The sequence below is a fragment of the Oryzias melastigma genome, linkage group LG10 (genome assembly GCF_002922805.2).
Source record: "Oryzias melastigma strain HK-1 linkage group LG10, ASM292280v2, whole genome shotgun sequence".
NCBI classification, from domain to species: Eukaryota; Metazoa; Chordata; class Actinopteri; order Beloniformes; family Adrianichthyidae; genus Oryzias; species Oryzias melastigma.
In genome coordinates, this window is record NC_050521.1 from 23,917,080 (window position 1) to 23,938,960 (window position 21,881).

Below are 21,881 nucleotides of genomic sequence, written 5' to 3' on the forward strand. Positions count from 1 at the left end.
GTGAGGGGACACAGTTTAGAGACTTTTCAAATGTTTGTTCCTTACCTTGTACCAGGTCATCTGTGGCTGCTTGTATGGGGCCAAATAGTCCTCTATGTCGGGGCAGTTGATCATTTTAGGATGGGTCACCTCCGCTTTCTCCAGATGGCGAATTTTGTTACTGAAGCATTTCCCGTCGTCGCTCTCCTCCACCGTCATTGACATGGACACCTTCATGCAGTATGTCGAGTTCCTGAACACACAAAACAAAGAAGAGTGAATGTATACAGGATTTACATTAATACTTTTTAAAAGTGTTAAAAAATACTTTGTTTTGACCATTTAAGTTACTTTTGAAAAAACGAGCTGCAGATCTTAACCAGTGTTAAAATTATGCAATGAAATATGGAAATATATCACTGATGAAGACAGTCCATACCAACACTTAGGTGTAATAAACAAGTTTTAAAGACTCATTCTGTTTTTTGAGATTTTTGTGATGATGAAGGACATATATGAAGAACATTCAGCTTAAAATTCAATTTCTGAGTAATAATTCATTGAATTTGTTTTAAATCAGTAAAAGACCAAAAATACTTTTAGAAAAAGACAGAAAATACACTGTTCCATGCTTGCAAAATTGTGCATGAGTAGCAAGATGATGACGAATAACACCTGTATGCTGCTAATAAAATATATTGTTATATTTTTTTACAGGACAATGCGTAAACAAGGAGGTCTCAGCAATGGGGAGGGGAAGGGGGCGGGGTTGCTCCGCACCAACGGCCCTGCCCACAACCCAGACGCGAATTTCCAAGAAACTCCTGCCACTCTGCAGAAACTATGTCCCTTGAAAATGACAGTTTTATTCATTTTTTTTTAATTTTGGCCTAAAACAGCATAATCATACACTGTAAAAAGTTTTTATCAAGTTAAATGTTTAAGTTAACCAAACAATTTTAATTTGACAAAAACTAAACCATGTATATATAGTATAGCAACAGTAGTTCTATATTATCCAATATTTCACTTTTTACAGTGTAATTTAAGCCTTGAGCTCTATTTTCACCTGAGCAAAGTATTCACATGATTTTCAATATGTTGCATTTTTCATGGGTCATGGGTCCCTGAGTCTCACATGACCCAGGAATGGGTGGACCAAAGGCAAAGTCTCCAGAATCATTATTATTTTGAATTTTTTGTTCTCAAATTCCTAATTTTTCAGTAATTTTCAAGCTTGTTTTTAGGATCTTCGTATGTTTTTATTTTCTATGTTGTTACATACAGAATACCACAGTTGAAATTGGAAGAAATCCTCTCTCATTTATCATGTGTTGTCATATTTTGATCTGTTTTTTTATGATAAATACTTTTTATTGGGTATATTACATCAGGTAAAAATTACCCAGCAAAAGTAATGATGTAACTTTTTATAGCGAAAGTGTTATAGATCAAAAGATGAACCAAAAAGATATTTGAACTTTTGTGACTCCTTTGAATTAAAGTAACATTTTTCTCAGTTTGTTAATGCCAATTAATGCTCGGACATTTCACTTACTACACTTTTAAACATTGTTTCTTAAATCAGATTACTTTCTAGGGTGTCAACACTGAGATAAAGTCCACATTTTTGGTTGAAACTGTTTTAAAATTGCACAATGATTGTGTAATTTCAATCAAACTATTAAAAATATAAGGGTTTTCTTTGACTTTTCCCCTTATTAGCCTTATACAAAAGTCTAACTTCACAGGTTAATTTTACATCTCAGTAAACCTACTAATTTCTTCTAAAAAGAAAAAAAAATCCACAATATTTGCAATCTGTGTTCCAAGTCAAGTCAAGCACCCTCAAATCAGTCTGAGTGGGGTTGTTTGGAGCTGATTTGTTTGTCCATCTCTGTTTGCCAAAAATAAGCGGCAATCATTGCTCCATTTATCCAGCTCAGAGACTGAAACCGTCTAAGAGCTGCTTTTATGGGTGTCTGGGCCCTGGGGCTCCATCCAGGATATTTTGGTGAAATGATGGGGTTCTGAAACAACAGTGTTAGATATTTCTTGGTAAACCACTTCTTACAGAGAGGGGAAGGAGAAACAAATATATATATATGCAGTTTATTTCTATCTGGAGTGCCTGCTCTTATGTAATAATAGCCTAGTCTCTTGTGTCTCTTGTTGAAAAGTAGTGTTACAGTCCAACATGAATATCAAATCTACATTACATTTGCAAAATCCACATTTATGACTTTTAGTTTTCAAAGCTAAAGGGAATATTGCATATTAATGGCTGTGCCTGCCTTCCAAGCAAACCTCATAACAAGCTGATTTAATGGCTACATGCTGTTGACTTTCACCAGAAGCTATGCTTTCTGTAGCTTCTCAGTATTTCATGTCTCCTTTAGCAGCTTCAGTCAAACTTTTAGCTGCTTTTGTAACCAAACACTGTAGGAAAATCATAATAGTTAATGAAGAACAATGTCAATGTGCTACAGTTAGCAGTTAGAAATAAGAGAAAAAAGGCTAAAAAAAAGTTCTGTTATATAAAAACAAACAAAACCTGCAGAATAAAATAAAAATATACAAGATGAAAGTGAGAAAGTCTAAGAGTAAGCAGAGAGGAACGAGTTCCAGAAATGTTTTGTGGATCTTCAATTTGAGCACATCAAGCTGGTTCATCACACAAGCCTAAAATAGTGTCGACTACAGTAGCTTTTATACCGTTCATTAATGTTACTGCAGCGGATTCTGAAGCGGAAATATGAAACCGTTGTAAAGGGCTTACGCCGATGACGTTAATCAGCCGATTCTGCAGCACACTTTATGTTGTTGCAAAAAGTTTTAAAAATGTGTATTATGCTAGCTTTTTGGACTATTTTGCATTTACTAAGATTTTTTTTGTTTTTTTCGAGTTTAGCTAATATTTTAGCTACATGCTAGTTGTTTTGGCTAACCTAAGTAGTTTTTTTTAGGCTAATTTGGCATTTAGATCATATTTTTGCTAGCTATCAGCTTCAACGTTTTCAGCTATTAACTTAAATGATTTCAGCTATTCGTTTCAGTGTTTTAGCTATCAATTTCAGCATCTTCAGCTGCCAAATTCACCTTACAGTATCCACACTAGCATTATTGCAGGTAATGTATATATCTAGTTCATAAATATGTTAAAAAGTTTTAAAAATGTAGTTTCAGTGTTTAATTAATGTGAATCCTGTTCCTACGGTGTGTTTTGGATTTTGGCCCCTTGTGCGATTGAGTTTGACGCCCCTCTTTTAAAGTTTGGGAAATTTGCGAAAAATGTCAGCAAACCTTCATTACTTCGAATGAGAAATCAGGAACTCACTGATTTTTTTTTTCTAACTGTTTTACCAAAAGGGAAAATGATTTCAGCCTTACCTCAAAAAATCTCACCTCCTGAGATATTTGGCATATTTTAAAAACATTTTAATCTTTGCTCAGCTTTTTAAGCATTTTTAGGAATTCATTTGTTAATTCATGTTTATTTTGACAGTTTTTGGTAAAATATTTAATTACATATTTTGAGTTAGCACTGTGCAATTATATCCAAATACTAATTTTAATGAATAGAAATTATTTTCAGAAAAATAAAATCCACCGAGCATTCAGAGTCCTGAACTTTAGTGATGTTAGAGTCCGATAGTTTTGTACATTAATTAGCTGTACAGCTGATTAAAAACACTCTGCTTTCTTTCTTTAATATAAATTCTGCTCCACTCGTCCTCTGGAGGTAAAATATTGCTGTTTCTACAGTTATGTACTAAAATCCATAATGCAAAAGACATCCAGGCTCTATGGAGGAAAATGGAATATTGGATCTGCAGGTCAGAACCTAAAAGTCTTGTCGACATATAGTGTTTTTTTTTTAAATATTAAATTAAAAAGAGGAGGGAAATGGTTTAATGATGCTGTTGTATGTGGTGCAGCGTTTTTTTTCTGCACAGTTCGGTGTTTAAATGTGATAGAAGTGGTGTGTGTGTAATTGTGTGTGTTTATTCTCAAGTTCACCTCCAAACACAAAGCGACACATTGATCTCTCCTTGGCGCCCTCTGACACACACTTACATGGACAAACACGCTCACTCCTCCTTTAACTACAACCTCTCATCTAGGTGGATCTAAAACGCTTATCCCATCAATGTTGTGCGTGTGCGCGCGCGCTTTCCAACGGGGGACATTGGGATTTGGGTCATTGACCTAACCGAGACCACTGAGCATTGAACTGAAGGCCGGCAAATCTTTTCATCCATCCCTCCATCCCTTCGTTTTTCTCCAGCTCATCAATCTATCTCCAGCCTGCAGCATCTTGTTTTCTTCTCCAGTGGTTCGGTTACATTTGTCTTTATGCTTCCGTGACTCGCCCCTTTCTCTGTCTTCAAACAGACATCAAGTCGTTCAGAAATCCCTCATATTTACTTTTGACTTTTTTGTCCTCCAACCGCAGAAAACTGCACAATTTGTCGATTTTTCTTGGTAAAATTTGGCAACTAAACAATCTTCAATTATTGGAAAAGGCCACCTGACATCTCAACAAAAAACACAAACATCTGTGAAGTATGTTTTTTTTTTTTTTTTTTTTAATTTTCATGGTTTTCTAGTGATTGTATCAAGTATATTTAAGACCAACACAACACAAAATAAAGCTAAAAATGGGAAACAAACAACAGAAGTAAAACACAGCAGGATAACGAATCAAAAAACACTGTAAAAATGTTAGTTTTTAATCAATTTTAATTTTTAAGTTGAGTAAACCAGCAACTCAAATTTTAATTTAATGAAAACTGATCATTTCAAAAGTGACAACTCACAGAATGTTTAATTAATGTAATGTTTCACTTTTTTAGTGTAAAAATTAATAACTACAGATGTTGTATCCCATGAACTCTTTCTGATTTTTTCCTCTTCTAATGCTGATTTTATGTCTGTGAATTTGAATGTCCCAGTTAGCAAAACATGGTTTAATGAGTGCAAAAACAAAAACAGTCATTATACTTCCACCACCGTGCTTTACAATGGAAAAAAGTTTGTTGTGAAGAAACTTCTTTGTTTTTTTTTTTTTTTTTCTTAGGTGGCAAAAAATGAAAGGTGTGTTTTGTGCATTTTGTGCTTCACTTATAAAACATTTGAGTTATTTTTTCAATCCAATTCTTTGGTTATTTGTGTTGGGAGATATTTTTGGGTTATTTTTGGGTTATAAACGCTTCCTTTTTACCCGATTTTACTATTTTTTTGTTTGTTTGTTTGTTAACTTATTTGTTTTGTCATGAGTTAAAATAACCCGGCAAAAAAATATATTCTTTTTTTTTACTTCAGAGTTTGGTTTTAAACGACTCAATGTGGGATATTTTAATGGGTGAGTTTTTAGTCTGTATTATAATCCTTTGTAAACAAACTGTAATCATCCATGTAAAGTTAAGGAAGAGTTAATTTTTTTAAAGATGATTTTTTTTCAAACACTAAGTACTTTTCATCATTATGCAGTTGAACACACAAGGTGGGATACAAAAAAGATATAAACATTAGTTAGAACAATAAAAAAAAGTTGTAAGACATTAGATAAAAGAAGCAAATACAAAACAGACAAAAATAGAAAACAAAGGAAATACTGAGGCTAAAATTTTTATTTTTTTCTTTACTTTTTTGGTCTTTTTAGATTCTGTTTTGTCTTATTTAGACACGAACTTTTGCTTATTAGACCATTTTATTGGTTTTAATTTTGAAGCGTAAAAACATTTTATCTCTTGATCTTAAATCACTAAAACATCAAACTAGTTTTTAAATTGTCGTTGTAGTTTATTACCAAACACTGTGCTGTCAGGATTATTGAGTCATGTGTTGAAATTAAGTTGTGAATTTTAACCTTTCAAAAACTAAAAAACAACCAGATTTCTCCCTCATAAAGTTATAAACCTAAAACATGCTAAATCTTTCTTTATTTTCAACATATAGTCATGTGACCAGCCTTGCCAGGTCCAACAAAAGTCAATTTGGAGAAAATCCCAAATAAATCCCCAAACATTTGACTTTTAAGCAACAAATAATTTGGGAATTAAAAAGAATTTGCAAAAATTAAGTAAGACTTTGTTTCTAAATGTAATCTTATTTTTATAAATTTCTTGGTTTGCGGTTAAACCTACAATAATTATAACTGTGTTACTGCTTTAATGACTTTATTCAGGAAAACAATGTCAATGAAAGAGTCAGAAGCAGCGAAGCCGGCCTGCCTCTGCCTGTCCACTTTAGAGAGTGGAAGCCTAACACTAAGCAGTCAAAGCAGCATCTATGTAAAGAAGGGTGTATTATGAGCATTTCAAAATAAACACGCTGATTCGAGTGGACTGCAATGCAAACGCTGTGTCAGAAGCGTTCAGCGCACGCTGTGCAGCCTCACCCAGGCAGCTGCATGTTTGATGGGGATTCATGTTTGTGGCTGCTTGGAACACATTTAAATGCATTTGTTAAAATGCCGCTGATGTTAAAGTCGCTCTTAGAAAGGACGTAATTCCTTCCTGTTTGGTTGTTGTGCAGGAAGCTGCTGTCTTACAGATCTATGCTCCGAAGATGGAGGGGTTGTTTTAATGCAGCATGACTCTGAGGTTTGCAGCTTTACTCACAACAAAAGAAAAAAAAAAATTCTCCTGAAATCTCAAAGCATTTCTGGCAGACTTTTAATAAAGCTTTCTATAAAGCTTTAGAGTAACCAGCCATTGGAAAGACAGACAATTTTCTAACTATCCTAAAACATTGATTTTTACTTAAAGCCGGTGGTCTCTGAAATAATCGACCATTCCTGCACTGAGTTTAATTATCACCGATTGCTCAACCTAAAGTAGTGAAAATTAGAGCGTTGTAGTTGTCAAGTTTACAAATCCTGTATACTTTTTTATTTTTGCATCTTTTTATTGTCAAAGTAGCAGGAGTACCACAGAAAACACACATTTAAGAACGGGTCCTCACACACTCTGAAAGGTTGAGTTACATGTAAGCAGCAGCTGAAACACTCAGTTTATCAGTTTTTGTTCAAAGCTTTATATCCACACTCTTACTTTAGGCTAAAATCCAATTATTTTTAAAGTAACTTTATGCAAAGCACTTTGAATCGTCCTTGTGCACAAAATATGCAGTACAGATAAACTTGCTTTTCCACCAAGCATGTTTTTAGACTGCAGATACACATAAAATGTTCAGTCACACATACAGTTGGGTTTTAAACTCTTAGATTTCACTACACAATCAAAGGAAGGTGACAGCTGCACAACTGCTCGAGTTTGGACTTTACTTTGCCACAGTGAGACTTTTTTAAAACATTTGTTGAACGTTTTTTGCATGAAAACACACCTTCTGATATGCATCCATTTTTAATGGTACTTAGACATGTCTCTGAGATGTTAGAAACATGTTTTTTTTATATATATTGTATTTGGCACATCACAATCCCAAGGTAATAAACATAATTCCAGGATAAAACAAAAGCAAAATACCTGTTATTCCTATGTAAATGCAAAAAATAAAATCTTGGGAAAAGGAAAAGGATCCTTCATATAATGTGTCTTTAACAAACTGCAGAAAAGTCAACCGAAATGTGAACTCCAAACTACAGGGGTTCATGCTACAGCTGTCACCCAGGCAACCCGGCATTCCAGCAGCAGCAGCATACAGTCTCCACCAACGCTAATGAAGGACTTTTATTAGCATGAAGCTGCACTCTTCATCCTTTTAGATTTACCTATGTTGCTGCAAAAACACAACTTTTAGTCTAATTAGCTCTAAAAAAGTATCTCAGGTACGTGGTACAGTGTAAGTAGATGAGTCGAGAGGAGAATCAGTGCTAAGTGATAAAATGGAGGTCATTAAAAGAGCTGTAAAGGGGAACTTCAGGTGTGAAATGGGGAACATATGTTGAAGGAGAGATGCTTAAGTGAAGCAAGCACCTTTTAGGAGTCGGATTCTGTGTGAGAGTCATTGAGAGTTGATAAATGAACTAAGATAATGGACCTTTATGCAAATCACACTTTTAATTAGATTACCACATTTTAGTTTGAACAGCTTGACTTGATAAAAAAAAAATCCAAACATATAGGTATTAAAAAAAAAGGAAGGCTAATTTTTCACAAAGTTTCAGCTTAATTATTCTATTTACCAACTAAAACTTTCAATCATTACAGTAACTAGATGAGCATCAAGAAAAACAGTCAAATAAAAATACTCTCAGATTCAGTCTTCCCAGCCTGGTGCAGGTCAACAATGTTGTTTCTGGTGTCCTGAGACAGCTCTTTGGTCTTGGCCATAGTGGAGTTTGAGGTCAAGGATAGGCGTCTTTTATATAGAGAACCAGTTCAAACTGGTGCATTAATGCAGGTAACGGGTTAAGGAACAGAAAATACTGAAGTTCTTGTTTGTTTGTAGGTGACTAAATACTTATTTTCCATCATAATTTGAAAATAAATTCTTTATAAATCAGACAAACAAAAACACTCATATGCAAACTCATATACACACATATTTTTCTAACCAATTTGGTGAAAAAAAGTCTGTAAAGCGACTGCAGCAACACATTTCCTAACTTGTGTTTTGGTGTGTGCTTCTTCTCAATCGGCACCGGCTGCTGCAGCTCGCTTCGTACAGATGCTTTTCCACCTGCGAGCTTCATGGTCTTGAGCTCGCTAATGAGTGCCGGGGATAAAACGGTTTCTAACAACCACCGAGGTTTGCAATAATTTAAACAGGGATTGGAGCCACTCTGCTGTGTGTTCACAGCTCTTATGTGTCCAGAAAACAGAGGAAATGTGTTCAGATTTTATACAAAAAGGGAAATAGTTCCACTAAATCGTTGAACTACGATCATCATTTAGGGAAAATACTTCTACTACATCTGATAAATATTAAAAACTATAAAAAAAATGTTATGAAAATACATTTTTCTCTGACTCACACTACTCATGTTACATTTGAGTAGACAGTTTCTATAAACTACAAGTGATCCACTGTTATTTAGAGTTTTACACAGTGTTTTATTATCCTGAACATATTGAAAACAAATCTGAGCTGCTGTTTTATTTGTGCTTAAATGTTTAAATTTTTTTTTGTTGTTTTCAGGGTTTTGTTTAATCACTAGTAACATCAAGCTGTGGACGAACACAACCCCTCACCTTCTAGATTCAACTGAACATCTCATTCTGTTTCCATTCCAATGACTCTTCTGGTCTTTTATCATGTTTGCATCACAGTAAAGCTTCATGAATTATTAATACTGAAAATATTACACTTTGATTTGTAGAAGATGCTACTTTAGGCTGTTTTTACAGTTTTGCATCAACAAACTTTGAATTTAATATATATTAATAAAATTATTTAGTGCCAACATTTATTTTGGAATCATACAATAGAGGAAGTCTATTTAGTGCTAAGATACTGAATCACCTGAATATGTAAGTTGTTGGAATATTTGTTTGTGTTAAAGAAAAAGTATTAAATTTAAACCAAATGTATTTACTTAAATAAAACACTTTTACACAACTAACAATATAAACTGAACATGTGATTTCTCATTGATGAAATAATACATTCTTACATTACTAAAATATGTTTCTAACTATAACTGTAAAGCAAAATAATTAATATATTTCATGAAATTATTAGTCTAATTTTAACTGATTTATATATATATATATATATATATATATAAATCTAACCACGATAGTCAAAAATGTGTCCAAAGCCATTTATTTAAAATAAACTTTTTCTATTTTGTTAATATTGTTAGTTAATACCTAACAGACACTTTTTTAAAAGTTAAGCATACACATCTCAATAAAAAGATATTGAGCTGTTTTTCCTTCCTTAAAGGACATTTTTGTGTGAATTATTCTATTTTTATACCATTTTTTTCCCAGGGAATTTAAAGGGGTTATACAGCAATCAAACAAAAGTTGGGATCAATCTGAATTCTTCCATTCTACCTAACCTTCCATTTGTGGGGTATTTAAAGAGGAAGTGGTGTCCAAAATGTTGTTTTTATTAGATCCCATACAGAGTCCTCCGCCGCGAGGGGAAACCGCAGGCCGCGGAGAAGAAGCGATTTTCTTCACGCGAGTGCGCTCTGAAGCACAGAAGTCTACGTTCAAATAAAAATAATGACTTTTCGTCGTAGCGTAACCTTTTTTAAAGTTATAAAACTGCTGGAAGCTCTGTGCTAACGCTAGCTGACCGGCGACTATTGATGACGTCATCGAGCTAAAGTGCTGTCTGAATTCAGACACTTTTTTCATAAGTCTCTGTTTGGAGGTTAAATAAAGGGAGAAGGGACGAGTTTGGATTGGATTTTAGAGAGGCCCCATGAACAGCAAATATGCAAGATTTTTGTTTCAGACATGATTTAAAATCTAATGTATAACACAAACAGTCACGATGCACTCACAGAGATCAGCCCTGGCATTGATGTGAGGTTTGGTCGCCTCACATTTTTGCAGATTACTCAAAGATCCATACAGTTCCTGCTTTGGATGTAAATCCAGAAAATTTCATTCAGTGTTTTGGCAGATTTAAGTGGTGTCAGATAGTCTTTGTGTCTCAGGAGTCCCATAAAGATTGTGCCGAGCACAGAGTCACTTATGAAATGTCCTCAAGCAAGACAGCGCCGTGCCCACAACTCTGAGCTCCAACAAGTCTTCGTGTTTGCTCTGCAGCAAGCTCCCAAAAGCACACATTCCAATTACATGAAATGTAAAGTGAGCTGTGAATGATTCTCCAAATCAGCCTGTAATCCAGCATATCCATCACGTCAATAAATCAGGACCGGCCTCCCAGCAATTACCCTCCTGTGATCAGGGCAGGCTGCTGGAGACTGGAGAGAGCTTTGAATTATGCAGCTAATAGACGGGGATGTGTCCCGGCCAGGAGGCAGCATGTTTATACCTGGATGGAGCCGCAGATTAATTCAACAATCAATCTAACGGGCAAAGAGAGCGGAGGAGCGCAAACATGCTGAGACATCTACGCACTAAAGTACAGACATGCTCCATGCAGGCGTCTAAACACATACAGCTAGAGATGTATTTTATATCAATATATGATATATATATATATATGTGTTATAAGATAAATCTCCAAAAAACTTAATGCTGCTTTGTTGACTTAATAACTTATAAGACATTTTTTTAAATAAATGTATGCAACATTTTTTTTTTAAAATTAGAAATGTCTTTGAAAGCTTTTATAATCAACGTACCTAAAAATGTTGAAACTCACCAACAACTATTTTTTCTAGTTAACTCCAGCCGCTTTACAGAAACTATGTCCTAGATCAAGAGATGATTAGAGTGGGACTGAAAGGACTTTTCTGTTTAATTTCTATGCCTGAACTCATTTAGACTTTTTTTTAAATATATAAATGTATGGAACAAATAACTTGGTAGAACACTGAAATGGGTGGAACCAATAGGTTGCTCCGCCCTATTGGTCCCACCCACTACTCAGAGTTGAATTTCTAACAAACTATAGCCGCTCTGCAGAAACTATGTAAAAAAAAAAAAAAAAAAAGACACAAACTCGTTGATTTTGGCCAAAAACCCCAAAAACTATAAATAAAAGACCACTGGGAAACTGAAGATATGTCAGTTCAGTTTCTATGTTTGAACTAAGTAAACATACAGCAAGAATTAAAAAAATATAGTAAAAGTTAATATAACCCAGAAATCTTTCTAGATTTTTTTTAAAAATCAGACAGAAACTCATGATGCTAGCTGGGGGAAACCAACGAACGTGTCCGTCGAGTTTGATGTTCTTCCAGCTGTGTGTGATGTGTCGGCCGGGCTGTCTGGTGTGGTCGGAGCAACTTGTAAATAAATGCACAGTTCACGCTCTCTTCCAATTCAGGTCAAGTGTCAGAGCAGCAAAAGGAAAGGGCAGATATGTGCTCGGCTGTCTCTCGGTGTGTTCCCCTTGACTGCTTGTATTCTTTCACTTGTAAGGTCAACGAGTCATACCTGTGAAGCACAGATGGGGCTGCTGATGAAACACCATGTTACATCTCCCCAACATACAAGATCCGCGTTTCTGCATACATGGCACCCTCAGAGTTGTGATGTGGGTCACAGCGTTCAGCGAAAATCTAAATGTTTCAAACACATGCAACTTTGAACTTCCTTTATTTTTGCTGTAAGCAATAAATAAAATGTAAAAGTTCACATTAATAATTGGCAAAGTTTCCATTCACAAACCTTTAATTAGCTTCCTTTATGAAAAAAGGGATTTTTATGGATTTTTTTTTTTATCAGAACTGTTATTTAGGTTTTGCATAAATATGACATGAAATAATGAAAATAACCTATGAGTGAATTCAATCTGCCACTGAAATCAATCATCCTGATGATGAATATGACAGAGGGGAGCACACCTGTGGGACCGAGCCTCTGCTCTGCAGGATATTGATGCATGGATGGGCCGCGAGTGCGTGTTCGCCCCCGCAGAGACGATGCGTCTGCCTGCTGCTGCTGCACAATCCCTGGATGATTCTGGGGGATCAAGTTGCTGTATTCATAAACCTCAACAGCCACTAAAACACTGACAAATAAAAATCTGCCAGTGGTTTTTCACACTAAATTCATTTCTTTGTTTTTAGAATTCCCTAGTTTTTTTATTTATGGAAGGGTGGATGATGGATTTCTACCAATCTACTTGCTGTAATTTTGACTATTCATCAATTAATTAAAAACGTTTTTAAATTCAGATTCTATTTTTATTGTTACTTCTGTAAGTTATTGTTTCTTGCAGTAAAAATATGAGCTTTGCTGCAGCATCATCTGTGCTGAGTTCAGTCAAATATGTTTCCTAAAGAAACATGTTAATGTCACATTACCCAAAAAAGACATTTGTTTCTTTAAATTGAAAACATGATTACGTCTGTTTTTAAAGTGTGTTAACTAACTATTGTATCAAGGAAAAAATGTGTTTTTTAATTTTCTTTTTGCTATGGTGCATCTCTTTCAAGCATTTTAGCATGTTTAGCACGTATTTTAAAAAGGTGTAATAAATAATTTCTGTTTATATATTTTTTTAACCTAGTTTGTATCTTATTTATCTGTATGTATCGGTGTCTATTATTCCACAAAAAAAAAGCACAGTGGCTTAAAAAAGTTAAAGTCATATTAACGGTTGTGTACCTAGAAATTAGTTCTCTGCATTTAACTTACGCCCTGTGGGAGCAGTGAGCTGCAGACACTCCCGCACTTGGGATCCATTTCCCATGGTGCCATGGTGGTATTAATAGTTTTGACCATACATTCAATGATTTTATTATTTCTAGCATGTATAGTTAAATATAGGCTATCAGCCAACAACAGCAGAGAATTTTGCAAAGCGTCAGTGCTCTTTTTAGTAATTTTGGATGCCGTCCCTAATGGCTTTAATACAAATGTCACCTGTTATCTTGAAAGTTTTTTAGTTTAACCATAGACAGTGTACAGAGAGAACTGGACAGATTACTCTTTAACTCATAGGAAGTATTCTGCTGGTCCCAGAAAGTCAAAATCCCATAGACTTATATTGAAATATAAACAACTATTACTCAGTCATTCTTGCTTTAGTCTCTCTTTATAACATGTTCATGCTGAATCTAATTCTTTCATGATATAATTTTTTTTTTTAGTTACTGGCCAATCAGATGCCTCAATAAGAGCCCGAATTGCCCCCACGTCAAACCTTCAAAACATTTGACAGATACTCCCCTAACCTGTTTTCAGTGGAATGGGGTTTGGCTTTTCAGTAAGAAACTGAAAACCAGACACTTAAATACACTGAGATTGATTAAATGAAAACAGCTGTGGATGATTTACCTGAATATGGTGAGACTGAACATGACAAAACCTAAGCACTGGATCATGACAGTACGGTTTTTTTTATTGGTGATGTCACAGTCTTGCTTTATCCATCTCTATATATGTCAATGGAGTCACCTTTTGCTCCGAATTCAAAGCAAACCAGTTAATTTCTCTTTGTTTAGTAGTCAAATTTTGTACTAAAAATAAACATTTTCATGGCCTTTATTTAAGGAACTTTTTCAGGGAATGTCATTTTATTTTACTCTTCCTGACACCTGAGAAGATGATTAAAAATCTCCTGTTTGGACCCAATCAAAGGTCAAATTTGGCTGTTTTTAGGGCCTTGTCTTTTGAATGGCAGGTGGATGATCCTGATTTGGTTCAGTCCAATATGTGTTTTTTGGACCATTGAGGGCAGAGTAAACTCTGGCCAATTCTTACTTCAATTCTTACTGTGTTTAAATACAGACACAACATTAAAGATTATCAATCAAGTTATATATGTTTAAGTAAACATTCTGAAATGTATCTTTCCTAAGAATGACCCCAAATTGTAAACTAAAAGCAACGTTTCACCTACTTTTGCAGCTCAAGGGGTTTTTGTATATTTAAATTTATTCCACTTTTGTTTAACTGGGTTGTCTTTTTACTTGGGGACTTGTGTAGAAACATCTTTTTACAGGTCGGAGTTACAGAATTGACAATCAGTTGGTTGTTATTTGAACACATTTGCCTACATGTTAAAGTCTTTATGTAAACATATAATGTAGGGTGTGTTTACAGAGGAGCACCTTCCTGAAGGACATTTCTACAAGGTTTGAGGATAGTGCAGAGATCAAACTACAACCTTTGCCTCACAGAGAAGTTCTCCTCTAAACTCCTCTGACACACAGGAACTTGGTTTTCATGCTTTCCCCTCCAGACTCCTTTGTTCCTCGTCTTTGCCCTCTCCTCCATATCTCTACCAAGCCAGATAGCATTTCAGAGTACCTCACAACCCCTTCAACTTCAAAGAGTCAAAACCGTGGCTTATTTTTTTTTCCAGTGCCTGTCCAGGGCTGAAGGCTTAGGTTCAGGTTGACAAGCACCGGTGCATGTTGGCTCATGTTGGCAAAAGAGTGATGCTGACTTTTTTTTTACTGCCAAGTCACTGTGGGCTGCCAGGAAACTTCAAATGACTCCTCTCTCCTTCTCTGCTCCATTTTTCTTCAGTTCTCTCGGTTTCATTTCATTCCCATCGATATCTGCTGCACACCCACTTAATTTCTCTCTCGGCTTTGTCTACGTCTCCTGCTTGGAGTCTGTTTATCCAAGAGGAGAAAGGTTAAGCATTTGGCCAGCATTAGAATGCACCCTTGTGGGAGATTATAGCGTATTTTTTCATATGTAGGTGACTCAGTCTACATAGAAATAGCTGTGACACTCCAGCATTAAAGACCCACTCCCATGGAAACTGTTTAGTGGTTTTATCATCTTCTTGTAGTATTTTTCAGATGGAAATTGCATTTCTGATTGCTTTGTTATTCATATTGTTGTAATCAGAAGTAGACAAAAAAAGCCATTTAAAAAAAGAGCATATTTGTGATAAGTTCAATTCCCAAACATCTGGTTGCAGATAAATAGATCAAAGTATTTTTTTGTTTTCCTTATTTGAGTTGGTCTCTTGATGAAAACTGTATGGCTGGATAGCTCAAACATTGCTCACCATTTTTTTTTTTGCACCACTAATGGTCGATTGGGAGACAGCAAGCGTTGCAAGCAGCTCTGACCTACTTCCTGTTACTCATTTGACTCCAACTCATGAGTTGTGACCTATAGGTCTTGGGCCGCATCCCGTGGCTCATGAGTCCTGGCCCATGGCTCATAAGTCCCTGACCATGGCTCGTGAGTCTCAACCTATGCTTTGTGAGTCTTGACCTATGGCTTGTGAGTCTCAACCTATGGCTTATGAGTCTCGTATGACTCCTATGAGTCACTCATTCCTGTGAGTCTCGATCTATGGCTCGTGAGTCTCGACCTATGGCTCGCGAGTCTCGACCTATGGCTCTTGAGTCTAGATCTATGGCTCATGACTTTCGACCTATGGCTCATGACTCTCGACCTATGGCTCCTGAGTCTCAACCTTCAGCTCGCGCGTCTCGACCTTCGGCACGTGAGTCTCAAGCTATGGCTCGTGAGTCTCGATCTATGGCTTGTGAGACTTGACCCCTTGGTTCGTGTGTTTGTGAACTATTGTTTGTGAGTTTCAACCTTTCATTTTTGTGTATTAAAATTAAAAACGTACTGACTCTGAGCTCAGACTTCTCGAGCTCACCTCACTTGTGGATTGTGTTTTCGGAAAAGAAGAACCTGCAGAGTGACAACCAGTCCGCCGCAACCCAAAGTCCGTGAGTCACGGCTCACGATTTCGGTCAGAGATCTGAGTCACTCTTGCTCATTTCATCAAAAAAATTCGCACTACTTGGAGGTATGGAATAATATTGTTGCAAAATTACTGCATAGTGTGAGAAGGCTGTGGTGAGCCGGCTCATATGCAACAAAGCGGCTATTGCAAGCAAAAAAGACTCCCAAGCCTGAGGTCGGGACTCATGGGTCACAACTTCAACATAGTTAGGTGATTCACAGGACGTATGCCAGAGCTGTTTGCAGTACCAGCCGCTTGGTAGATTGGTGGTGTGAGGAGCTGTGAGCTAGTGGGAAAGTGTGTATAGAGAGCTGTCAGCAATGGAGAGGGGAAGGGGGTGTTGCTCTACACCAACAGTCCCATCCACAATTCAAAGGCAAATTGCCAATGAACTCCTGCTACTCTGCAGAAACTATGTCCAATAAAACAACATAGATTTGTGTATTTTGTCTAAAAATGGCATAATCATAATGAAAAGATCACTGGGAATGCTTTGAAATTAGATCAAAAGAGAATCAGAGTGGGTCTGAGAAACTGAACACAACATTTTACCTGAAAAATAGAAAAAAAAAGAGAAATCTACCTTCCATTTATTTAATCAGCAGCTACAAAACGAGTAAAAATACACAAAGAAATCCAAAATAGAGTAATAGTGGTTCAAAGTCGCCATGCAAATGATATATTTTGTGTTGTCGAGCGCTTGTCGACAACACAACTTCGAAGAAAAACATCAGCAAAGATTTTCTTTCGGAAATGATCCAAATCATTATTATTATTTTAAATTACCCCCAAAGTTACCCTTAAAAACAAATTCCTGGGTGGTTTGCTCCAAAATGTGAAGCACAAAACCACAATTTAATTTCTGTCAGTAGCACTGATGCTCCTCACTGAAAACATAAACTAGAAATGTGTAAAAGGAGCACAAACACTAACTCTGAAACATCTTTTGAGGTTCTCTACAAATGCAAAGATGTACTTAGGTTTGGTAATAATGCATGCAAAAATTGAAAGCATGGTGCATCACTGAGGTATGCATGGACCATCTAACCACCAACTAACAGTAAAAAAGATGTTAAAAAACATTCCAATTTACAGAGTGTTTTCTGAGCCAGAAAAAATATGGTTGCAATTTTCCTGCAGGTACAACCAAAAGTAAATATAGCTGCATCTTGATTATAAATAATGGCTGTGCTTGTTCTGGTGGTTCCTTTCTGTCAAATTCACTTTTTAATTTAAAGTTGGATGATGAAAAAACTTTATGGTAAAATAAAGCGTCTGACTTGGTTACCGGTAGGCAAGATAAATAAAGCCAGTAGCTCTGTGAAGGCTGTGCTTTTGTCACAAGAGCCAATTCACTCATCAAGGTTAAAGTTAGCTTAAGGTAAAGGAGGTACTTGAGTATTTTTTGTGTTTTCATCATGGTGTCTTTCAGTACTCAGCAGTGTTGGCTGGTCCATCACTTTTCTCTTTTCTTAGCATTTGATTTAGTTTATCTAGTAATCATTTCTTTAATATGCTTTAATGTATCTATATGTCCGTCATTCATGTTGATATTTTGTGCGTGCATTATTCAACCTCATTGGGTTTCTCTTTTTTTATTAGACATTTTTTCCTTAGACGAGGGGTCTCCCTTAGGGAGGGCCGGTGTCCAACATGTTTTCCAACCAACCTGTCATTAAGGCTCCTTGTTGGCTAAACACGCCTGATCAAGGTAATCAGGAGCAGATAAGGCAGGGTTTTTGGAAAACCATCAGGAGGCCTCGAGGCCTGGATTTTGACACCTCTGCCTTAGACATCTGTAATACTTGTTGTTAGTACTTATTCTTGAAGTTATACTTCAGTTCTTAAGCGGTTCCAAATTTTTTGTTTTACATTTACCCAAGATTGAAAATGCTGACGACTTGTAGCATATTTTTATTTATTTATTTATTTATTTTAGTCCCGTTAAATCTTAATTTAAATTATTTTTGCACCTTTTACCTTCTTCATTACAAATGTTAATTTCATGAAAAGCTACAGGATATCCCAAAAAATGTGTTTTATAACAGTTTGACCAGATTAGACGACCCAAGAGAATCAACAGGTTCCTTAAGATGCGTTCACACTAAACATGATTAACGCGTCTAGAACATCCAATTTCAGTGTTAAGTCAATGTACAGATGCAAGATATCCTGCAGAGTATTGTGAACGTCGGCTGCGGCACAATTCCCTAGCAGCAGCACGAATGGGGTATAAGTTCTGACGCGTAGAGTTAAAATATCTTAACTGTGACAAAGAACAAAGAATTCTCGTTGTGTTCAACCAATCAGGAACTCAGCTTTGGCCCATAGCGTGTTGATGATGTAATCACTGGGTGATGTCCAAAACCAACATGGAGGAGAATTTGGTTAGATTTTTTTATTTGTATGGAGACAATACCAAAAAGATCCTCTAATTTTATTCTCATTTTTCCTTCCTTGGACTAATGCACGACAGAAATGGGCCAAATTGGGTCGCAGAAAGATGGAAGTACTGCTGAAAGCGGCCATCATTCAGATGCATCTCCTGCAATAGATGATAAACCTCACAGAACTGATAGAGTCTCTGAAAGATCTCATGAACATGGATACCTGATTAGTGACACTTTTGTTGAGCTTTTCAAAATAAAAAAAACACCATTTGTGTCTTCCATTTCACAATAATCTTTTGACAGTAGCTCCTCCCACAAATAACAGTGAGCAGCAAATTTACTGCGTGAATTGCACTCGGTGTGAACATAACACTAGTACTCTTCTCAACTTGTGAATGGAAAAGTAATTTAAAACGCTTTTTTACACTCCTGCCCTTTAGGTCAGAGATTGTTGCCTCGTTTAAGAGAATCTAACATCTAATGTTCATAAATCACAGGATTTATCGCAGAGCTTCCTCTGTAAATGAAGACATTCTTGCTCGCAGAGCATTAGATTTTCTGAGAGGTTTGCACTCCAGAAAAGGCACCTGTCAGGAAAATGCTAACGTGCCCTTTCTGCCTAGATAATGCAGCTTTTTCTTTGTTAATGCTGTGTTCATGTTATCTCAAATAAATGTTTGCTGACGGCCTAAAATGTCACTGAAATGCTTGTCGGCACGATGTTACATTTGTTGGATTTTTCCCCTCTTAACATATTTATAGAAATTACAACATCGTTTCATTCAGCTTAAGTGAAAAGCTGGACTCTGGATTCAGTGCAAAAACGTAAAATAGCGCAAGAATGCGCTTGAGAAGACAGTTCTGGTGTGTGCACTACATTTCTGAACATTTTTAGACATTAATTGTAGCAGCAAAAGGATTTAATATTCAGGTGCGTTGGTGTGTGGATGAAGCCGGTCTCTTTATGACAAGAAGCACTAAGAATTAAAGTTTTTGTTCTCTTTTCTCCACTTTTCCGAGTATTTGCTTCTACTTTTTTACTTTCATTAATTCTGCAAATAAATTCAAGAACAGGTGGTAATACCCTTAATCCTGAGTTCACTTGTATATTTGTTCTGTTAAACTTATGATCCAGCATCCCTACTATCAGTTTGTATTTTTAGCTCCAATGAAAACATAAAAAAATGTAAATAAATATACAAATTTTTAATAATGTATTGCATAAAATATGTTATTAGGGCAATAATTAGCCATTTTCACTTTTAAGAAGACTAAAAATTAACATTTTCTATAACATTTATCTAACAAATGAATATTTTGAGGCAGTGGTGAACAATATAGAGAAGAAACTGTGCAGAAAAAAAACATTGAAATATCATTGAAACATTGAAATAAAAGGTTTTATATGCTAGTTTATAAAAACTAAATCATGAAGAAATAAAGAGGAGAAACTGTGTAGGATTTTACAGAGTAAATAAGCAGCAGGACCGTAAACTACTGTAAGTATCTCTATATGTTTTAAATTGATGTCTCTTTGATCAACAGTTTGTTAAAGGTTACTCTACGGCTCAAATGGTGGGAGGATAAATGATGTTCAGACATTCTCAGCTGGAGGAAAATCCCAGTAATGAACTGAGGACTTTGGCTCAGCTGTTGGTCTCTTTTACTGCGGCTTTTTCACCCACATTCATAAACAGCTTATTTTATTTTACATTTTTATGGTGACCCTTTTTTATTTTATTTTATTTACTGCAAAGCACTTTGAACTGCTAAAATCAAGTAAAAAAAAGATTTTTGTTTAAATAATATTTTAAAAAGGCTCATTCTCTATTGATAAAAAACTGCAGTTTGTTATTTCTTTTGAGCTGCTGTAAAAGTGCATTAAAAATATATGTTTTGTTCTTTTTAGTGTATTTTCTCAATCTTTTGTTGTTTTATTGGATAGATTTAGGACTGGTGTGTGTTCTATCTCATTAAAATACAATGTTATCCTGCGTTATCTTAATAAAGCACTGAAATCTGTAAAAATAAAAAAGTTTTTTTGAAAAAAAAATTACTTTTTAGTATTAAATCATTTTTGGCTTTTTAGATTTCTGTTTATTATGTTTCAGTTTTCATTACTTTACTTGTTTTATTTGGTAAAAATGTGTCAATAATATGTTTTTTGAAAATATAGTTGGACAGTTTTAGGGGATTTGTGTCTCAGTATCCCTTAATTAACATATCAAAATCTATAGTAAGACCTGATTTCAAAAAAATAATTGAACTAATGTTGCCTTTTTTTGGTCTCATAAACAATAGTGCAGCCTAAAGAAGACATAAGCGGAGTAATTTGATTTAGAGGAAAAACCTGCAGCTTCTAAATGGGCAAAATCCACTAATAAGTTAAACAAAAGCCTCATCAAACCTGATTATTTCACTTAAATATCTTGGAGCCAAACTGTATGCAACAAACTATCCAACCAGGAACCCCCCTGAACCAATTATCCAATCAAATATCACGAAAAAGTGCAGCTACTCCAATGCAGCATCACTGCTCTAACCCATTATCTAAAGGGAGCAGAAGTCCTTTTAGACTCTTTCCTGAGAACATGTCACACTTCCAGCTATTGTGATGTTTGAAGGGAATAATAGATAAAACCAGAAGCACAGACTTTTAATCTAACACTACCTGTTCTACATTTTTTTATTATTATTATTTTTTTTATCTTTTTATGTTTTTGGGTTAAAACGGTTTCCCACTTTGAGGTTTGACCTGGTCAGAGTGACACTCTAAAAACATCCTTTTTTATGGCATCAAAATGACTGAAAAGGAAACTTTGTAAATTTGTTTAATTTCAGAAAGTTTATTCCTATAATCCAAGGGGGATTATTCTGAGTCAGAACAAAACATAAACTGGAATTAGGCGTGTGTTGCTTTAGCTATAATAGTCTACAATGTGTAAAGGTGTCTCTAATGACGAGTGTCATTAGGTAATCCTGGTTTAAATCTCCTAAAAAGAGGAAAAAACTTTGGCTATGTAAACTTTATTTAATCCTGCGTAATGTTTAGGGTATTTTTGGAACTTGAGGTGAGCGCCATGACGTTTGCGTTCTAAACTGACTGTTTTTTTTTTATTTTATTTTTTTTTATTGTTTCTTTGTTTGATTTCTACGGAGCCCCTAAAGGGACATCGAAAAAAAAAATACTAACTGGTGGGCACCACTTACTATCTGGTGCGCACCAGTTAGTAAGTGGTGCCCACCAGATAGTAAGTGGTGCGCACCAGATAGTAAGTG

General features: G+C 35.6%; 1 protein-coding gene across 2 annotated transcripts in view; it reads right to left on the reverse strand.

Annotated features, from left to right (window-relative positions):
- The window catches only part of il1rapl2 (interleukin 1 receptor accessory protein-like 2), a 373,988-nt gene that overhangs the window by 120,949 nt on the left and 231,158 nt on the right, over positions 1-21,881 (reverse strand). For both annotated transcript variants that reach the window (XM_024283660.2, XM_036213986.1), the window contains one exon: positions 46-232. In XM_024283660.2, the coding sequence (XP_024139428.1) occupies positions 46-232 (187 nt within the window). The remainder of the gene's footprint in view (positions 1-45; positions 233-21,881) is intronic.